The sequence below is a fragment of the Aphis gossypii genome, chromosome 2 (assembly GCF_020184175.1).
Source record: "Aphis gossypii isolate Hap1 chromosome 2, ASM2018417v2, whole genome shotgun sequence".
Lineage (NCBI taxonomy): Eukaryota > Metazoa > Arthropoda > Insecta > Hemiptera > Aphididae > Aphis > Aphis gossypii.
The window spans coordinates 26,586,828-26,594,074 of record NC_065531.1 but is presented as its reverse complement, the minus strand read 5'-3'; the positions used below and the strand labels follow the sequence as shown (position 1 = coordinate 26,594,074).

The 7,247-nt window shown below is 24.6% G+C and overlaps 3 protein-coding genes across 3 annotated transcripts; 2 read left to right on the top strand and 1 right to left on the bottom strand.

The window, feature by feature from the left end:
• The first annotated feature begins 349 nt into the window (after nucleotides 1-349).
• LOC126549767 (E3 SUMO-protein ligase ZBED1-like) lies at nucleotides 350-1,234 on the top strand. The gene is made up of 2 exons (XM_050200131.1): nucleotides 350-688; nucleotides 770-1,234. The coding sequence occupies exons 1-2, from the start codon at nucleotides 350-352 to the stop codon at nucleotides 1,232-1,234; spliced, it is 804 nt and encodes a 267-aa protein (XP_050056088.1).
• A 133-nt stretch (nucleotides 1,235-1,367) lies between these two features.
• Nucleotides 1,368-2,289, top strand: LOC126549766 (uncharacterized). The gene is made up of 2 exons (XM_050200130.1): nucleotides 1,368-1,601; nucleotides 1,952-2,289. The coding sequence occupies exons 1-2, from the start codon at nucleotides 1,481-1,483 to the stop codon at nucleotides 2,287-2,289; spliced, it is 459 nt and encodes a 152-aa protein (XP_050056087.1). The 5' UTR covers nucleotides 1,368-1,480.
• A 1,269-nt stretch (nucleotides 2,290-3,558) lies between these two features.
• Nucleotides 3,559-7,223, bottom strand: LOC114126185 (ER membrane protein complex subunit 2-A-like). The gene is made up of 8 exons (XM_027990076.2): nucleotides 7,022-7,223; nucleotides 6,831-6,944; nucleotides 5,698-5,848; nucleotides 5,425-5,568; nucleotides 5,201-5,357; nucleotides 4,891-4,986; nucleotides 4,352-4,455; nucleotides 3,559-4,263 (listed from the first exon to the last, which is right to left on the bottom strand). Exons 1-8 carry the CDS (start codon nucleotides 7,035-7,037, stop codon nucleotides 4,182-4,184), a joined length of 864 nt encoding a protein of 287 aa, XP_027845877.1. The 5' UTR covers nucleotides 7,038-7,223; the 3' UTR covers nucleotides 3,559-4,181.
• Nucleotides 7,224-7,247: the final 24 nt, after the last annotated feature.

Sequence of the window (7,247 nt, the reverse complement as noted above, 5' to 3'; positions counted from 1 at the left end):
GTACTCACTTGCCCGCTTTTTTTAAATTTATTTTGAAAATTGTTTTATTTTTTTATAAATATATTTTGAAAATAATTTATTTTTTTTAAATTTATTTTGAAAATTGTTTTATTTATATTGTCATGAACACAATACTGTACAGGTACAAGGACTACCTCCAAAAAGACAAAAACAATTGACACTTATGAATAGGTAATATTAGTACTAATATTTTAAATTTTTACAATTATTTTTCACATACTTATTTGTATTTTAATTCGTGAAAAGTGAATAATAATTAATATTCTTTGATAAGTTTAGTTTACCACCTGAAAGTAAAGTAGACCAATTCAATAAAGCTGTTGTTGAAATGATTGTAGAAGATATGCAACCATTATCAATCGTAGAGAACAGTGGATTCCGGAAACTTGTTAATTTACTTGATTCACGTTATAAGCTGCCTAGCCGTAAGCTTATTGAAAAAACGCTTATACCAAATTTGTATGAATCTACTCGTAAGATGATTGATGATATTTTGTCTCAAACAAAATATGTATCACTTACATCAGACATATTTTGGACTTCATTAAATATAGTATCTTTTATAACTGTGACTGTACATTTTTTTGACATCAATCTTAATTTGAAAACATATGTTTTAACTACAAGAAAACTAGAATCTAGTCATACAGCGCAGTACTTATCTGAAGTACTAAAAGATATCATTAGAGAGTGGAAAATAGAAACTTAAGTTGTAGCAATCGTAACAGACTCTGGTGCAAATATTAAGGCAGCAATAAAATTATTTAAAATTGATTACATCCCATGTGCAACTCATAAATTGAACAATGCTGTGAAAAATGCATTAAGAAGTGAATTTGAAGAAAGTGACATTGACACTAATCAAACTGAAGAAATAGAAATGATGAAACTAGTTAAAATGTGTTGTTCTATTGTTGGACATTTCAAGCACAGTGAGATATCAACTAGAACTCTTCATGAGAAACAGAAACAACTTAATTCTCCTGTTTTAAAACTAAAACAAGACATAGCAATTCGTTGGAATAGTACACTTATTATGATGGAACGTTTGCTAATAGTTAAAGAACCTCTGATGTTAGTTTCAATGGGCTTATCACGATGTCCTTACATGCCAACAAATGAACAGTGGCAAGCCATTAATGATTTTGTTATACTTTTGAAACCTTTTGAAAGCTTAACAATACAACTATCTTCAGAACAACGACCCACCTAGTCAAAAGTTATTCCATTAATAAGAGGTAGGTAATCATAATAATTACTAAATATGTAATATGTATACATCTATTTTAATTTAACATTTTAATAATTATTTTCTTGCTAATAAAATTTATAGGTTTATTATTATCGGTTAATAATAAGAATCCAGTAACTTTTACAGGAAAGTTTTTAAAGAAAAAGTTACTTGAACAAACAACAAAACGATTTGAAAATATCGAAGAAATATATCCATCACATTTCTATGCTAAGGCTACTTTATTACTATGTTAGATTTAAAAAAGCTGCATTTACATTAAATGATAATGCCAATGATGCTGAACAAGAAGTTCAAAAGGAGATAGCTGACTACATTGAAACTAATGGTAAATCAATTTAATAAAATTTGTTTTTAAGTTTAATAACTTTTTTTTTATAATAGATAATTATATACATTGCCACCCAAGAGTAAAAACTATAAATTATAGATAGGTGCAATGAAAAAAAAAAAATGATTTAACAATAAACATAATAAAAATAATAAATAATGTGTAAAACTGCAAGCAGTGCAAGCTGATTTTAAAAATAATATTCTATTGTGCTAAAAATAATATATAATATTCTAGGTAAAATATTATAATTGTTTTAAATAAATTATACCTTAATTTGTTTAATTTAGAATTAAATTTAAAATTTGAAATTAATTGTATCTAATATTTTAATTAACTTTATTTAGCTCCTGAGAGAACTGTACTCGAACCAAGTGTACATCAGACTACTTTGATGCCAGAACAACTACAACACAACAGTCAATCATTTTCTTTACAAGAAAATTTATTAACTTATTTAGAAACAACAGTCACCACACTTCGGTCTCAGACAACATATACTAGTACAGCAATGACATTATTCAAACAATACATGAATATTGAATTTTTAAATATCCAAGCTGATGATCCTATTTTATTTTGGAAAAATAACAAACAAAAATTAGGTGCATTAAGTGAAATAGCTTTAAAATACTCTTGTATACCTGCCACATCTGTACCATCAGACAGAAAGAGTATTTTCTAAAGCAGGTCAAATTGTCAGTGCTAGACGTAATAGATTATTACCAGATAATGTGGATAAACTAATATTTTTAAATGCAAATTAAGAAAAATAAATTATTTTGATTCTCTTTGTTTTATCTTATATTGTTTTTATTAAAGGATTTTAATATTTTGTTAAATAATTAATAATAATGTTATAGTTGAATAATACATTTTAAGAACCTATTGTTTGTTTTAAAATTAAAAATATATACCATTTATTATTGGAAAGTATTTTTTTTTTCAAATACTTTTTATTTAGGTTTAAAAACTTAACACCATTAACCAAAATAATGTCTATAATCTATAAAATAATCGAAGTTCAAATGAATAAAAATAAATATTCGATAAACGTTAAACTATTCGAATAGTTTTTATATTCGAATAAACCTAAAAACCTATTATTCGATTAAACTATTCGAATAGTTAATGGACTATTGAACAGTTCGAATAATGAACTACTATCGAATAGTTCGATAGTGACTATTCGATAGTGCCCATCACTAGTTTTAACCACCCATAGAATAAAATAAATTTACCACCTAATTTACTTAGGTAAAATTTGCTATTTTGTCTGGACCGTTAAAATGTGCCGCCCTAGGCTTTAGCCAACACAGCCTAAGCGGTAATACGGCCCTGATTAGGAGACCAAGCCTACTTTCATATTGGCAGGAAAGTCCTAAATGATGGTCTACAAATTGGTTTGACAAATCTAGACAGCAAAAAAGGCAAGGATTTACTGAAGAACGCCACATCAGTAAGTCTTATAAACGTATGGGTAATATGGGTAGACCAATTTTACATTCTTAATAATCTAGCAAGACTTTATGTTTAAGGGTGCAAATAATTTTGGAAATCTTTACCCCTTTATTATGTAAAGTTTACATAATATTACATTGCATGTTAATGTATAATATACATATACATTATGATGTTGTGTTGTATTACAATAATTCATTCAATAACAAATGATTATGTAACAACCAACAGACATTGGTTACTGATTTAAACATATTAAATGTTAGAAAATAAATATACTATGCAGGGCGATTCTTCATCTTCAAGCATAATAAACATAATAAACAGTTAAACATAGATAATTATTCGGTATCTACATTAAATCAACTTTAAAATTTAAATTAAGAAATATCAATTATGACCAGGACATTATTGCAGAGTTAAGCTCCTGCATGTTTTGAGAAAATGTAAATATGTAGTAGTACAATATTATATTAAAATTAAATATAGGTACTTGAAATCAGTTTAATTTATTTTACTAAATATGTTTGAATAAACAGAACTTAAAAAATATTAAAGTCTATTAAATTATACAATATTATTTTCTTAGGAGTAAATGTCACATTTTTTAATATTTACTAGACATTAAATAGCAGTTGAAACGAAATATTGTTGAATTACCTCGTCTACAAGGTAGTGTAATCGTTGTTGCATTGAAATACTGTAAGTACAGCAGTATTTGTGGCAGTTTTTGAATTTTATTGATAACTATTTGTTAGTTAATTTGTTCTTATTACTTTTGTATAGTTAATTAAGAAATAATAATATAATATAAAACGATCAATACAATTTGTGGAAACAACAATGAAGTTGATCACAGAAAAAAACAGTTATATTAATAAATAATAATATACTAATCATTTGATAGAAACCAAAAAGAAATAAATTCAGAAAATGTTTTTAAACATATTGGCTAAACACGTTACTTTGTATGAAATAAAGTTAACATTCTCATAGAGAAGTTTAGGCATATTATCTTAAAAAATGCCTCCCAAAAAACAAAAAAAAAAAAAAAATAATAAAAATATGAATTAAAAATAATAATTAATATAGTTATATCAAATACTTAAGACTAGTTTAATTTAAGCTCAAATGCAACCATCCCATTAATGTTTCGAGTTCAAACAACTGATCTTTTTTATTTAATTGTCTTTTCTCACTGAAACAAAAATAATTTTAAAATTAATATAAAATATTTAAAAAGTTGAATTATACTATTGTAGTATTATACTATATGCTTTATTTACCTGTACATGTGTTCAACTCGTTTTAATGACAATGTAGCAATTTTTTTGAATGTATTTTTTTTTGTTTGATTATTTTTTTGTGATGACATCAAACTGCGAGCAGTCTAAAAAATATATTTTATTATAATTTAAACTCTATTAAATAGTACACCTAATATTGATTAATAATAATTTACTTTGTGTGGGCTGTATAATCTAACTATTTATTGTCGTTTAATAAATAATTAAAAAATGAAGTTCTTAATCATCTTAAAACTATACACACATGGCGTTCATTTATAATTAAATGATTTTTTAGTGATAATTATATACTTAAAATTAGTGTACATCATTTTTAAATTTAAATAAAAGAACTCAACGACTTATGTATATTTTTTTCTAAATTTGATAATAGGTAAATTTAGCCAGTGGTAATAAATTTAACTTATAATAAAAAGTAAACATATTATGTTAATGTCATCACTATGTATTTTAGAATCTAATAATAACTAATGATTAAATTTAAACTATAGTAAAAGTATAGAATAAGCATTATATACCAAGTATAATCCATACAAAGCTCGAACATTGTTAGGGTTAAGAAGAATAGCATATGAATAATGAGCACGTGCTAATTCCAAATTTTCTGCACCTCCCTGAAAAATAAAATTCAATGTTTAATTTTAGATATATACATAATATAAGAAGGAATTTTAATTGTTTACTTTATTCCCAACAATTGCATAGAATATAATATATTATAAAGTAATTATAGACAATTTATTGTTGACTTGAAGTCTATACATATTATTATACAAGAAATAAAATGATAGAATAATTTTACAAGTCTGTAATTAAAGTGTCAATTACTTGTGTATATCGTATATCAGCATTTCGTTGATGATATAAATGATTCTGAGAATTATGTAGAATCATTTCTTCCATACAATATGCAGATTTTGCATACTCTCCTTCCAACAAGTATAAATTACTTAATTCTTGCCAACCTTCTTGGTCTACCATAAACCTGAAATTATTATGATATAATACATAGTAATAAATAAATAACTACTACATTTTAACTATTTGCATACTTCTTAAGATATTCAACAAGTTCTTTTATGGCTTCACTTATTTGGCATTTAGCTTTTAATATAGCCACTTTATGTCTTCTGGTTTGAGCATTGGTTTCATCTGCCTTGATGAGTTTGTCAAGAGATTCTAATGCTTCATCATATCTAATTTGTACAACATAAGTCAAGGGCATTAAAAAAAATATGTTACAAAATAAGTAGTTTTTTTTAGAAGTAATAATATTGTCTAAGTTTGAAACATAAATTTTTATAAAAATAATATAGTTGAATTACTTTTCCTCTGCTTCTAGTATTGTTATTGCCAGTCTACGTACTCTTAGACTATCGGGGAATTTATTAAGGAGCATTTGTAAACATGCTTTGGCAACATCAATGCGGTTACAATCGCATGCAGCTATTAATACTTGTTCTAAAACTAAGTAACCTGAAATGTTAAAAAAAAAAAAAATAATAAAAATATAGTTAATGGTTATTAGCAAAACAAATAAATTGTTTATACATGTTATACAAAGTAAAAAAGTAAAAAATTGAGCAGGCATTAACATTTATTCATTAAATGGAAAATGGACAATTTATTGGTTTTCTTGCTTGATCAAATAGAAGTATATAATATCATTGATTTTATATTATAGGTACTTACATTATTTCACATTAAAACGATAAAATTACTATTTAGTTACTTTGATTTTGTTTTTGATGTATTATGTATTGTCAAGTATAGTTCTTTTTATTAATAAGCATTTTAAGTTTGGAATAGCAAAGTAAAATGGTCAGGGCCATAGCACAAGGGATAAACTTTTTTATTTAAATATTTAATGATTCTTAAAGTTAATTGTTAATTTTTTAACAATCATGCTATACAACTTTAGAAAAGTATTTTGTTTTTGAATACAAAATAAAATATATTAATATTGTAGCAAAGAATCATTACGGTAAACTAATTTAAAAAGGTTAAAAAACAGTAATGTTATAAAACATTTTCATGATACCAACAAAAAGATATATTTTTAAAAATCATAAAAGCTGATTATAAAAATAATAATTTACAAAAATATCTGTTTATGCAATTTAACATTTTAAACTTAATTCACGCTTCATTATGATTACAGTGAAATCAAGTTTTACATGTGCTTACATAATATGCACTGATAAAGAATACATCATATATTCATACTTAAATATTATGAAAACTTTCTTATTAATTTATAACATAATTTAATGTTCGGAAGAATCCATTTTATTCAGTTACTTTAAACAACATAATGAATTGACCTAGTATGAAGGGCTCTATGTTATTTTGATACTTCAATTGTGAAGCAAATTGAATAAACATTTTAAAATTTTACCTCTAAACTATAAATAAAAATGAAATCATTTTTTTTTAGATACTACAATAAAGTACTTACGATCATTTCCTAATTGATTAATTTTATGTTTGACAGATGAATCCCATAATTCCAATACCTCTTTACTCTTACGCTCATTGTCCTCTCTATATTTCTTAAGTTTTTCTTGAGCTTCTAAAAATATAATTATATTAATATGGTAATAATATCAACTAATAATCAATCACGAGGCATATTAAACTAAAACTTACCACTAAAATTGACCATGATTCTAATTATACTGAAAATTAAATTATAAAGAACGGGATAGTGGAAATGTCAAAAAATGAACAATAATTCTTAATGACTATTGATTAACGGTGCTCAGTAGAAAAAATATTAATTAATGGAATATTTTCAACGTAGATACTTAATAAATTACAATTATTATAATTTATTTTGTGTAATGAGTTGTAGGAATTGATAAGAATTTTGCAC

What these genes read in the sequence shown, in the direction of transcription:
- LOC126549767 (XM_050200131.1), top strand. Translation starts at nt 350, where the DNA reads ATGATTGTAGAAGATATGCAACCATTATCAATCGTAGAGAACAGTGGA. An exon ending in CAGCGCAGTACTTATCTGAA is followed by an intron (nt 689 to 769) that starts GTACTAAAAGAT and finishes GCAAATATTAAG; the next exon opens with GCAGCAATAAAATTATTTAA.
- LOC126549766 (XM_050200130.1), top strand. Translation starts at nt 1,481, where the DNA reads ATGCTAAGGCTACTTTATTACTATGTTAGATTTAAAAAAGCTGCATTT. An exon ending in TGACTACATTGAAACTAATG is followed by an intron (nt 1,602 to 1,951) that starts GTAAATCAATTT and finishes AACTTTATTTAG; the next exon opens with CTCCTGAGAGAACTGTACTC.
- LOC114126185 (XM_027990076.2), bottom strand. An exon ending in TAATCAATTAGGAAATGATC is followed by an intron (nt 5,849 to 6,830) that starts GTAAGTACTTTA and finishes TTAACATTTCAG; the next exon opens with GTTACTTAGTTTTAGAACAA. An exon ending in CTTGTTGAATATCTTAAGAA is followed by an intron (nt 5,358 to 5,424) that starts GTATGCAAATAG and finishes TAATAATTTCAG; the next exon opens with GTTTATGGTAGACCAAGAAG.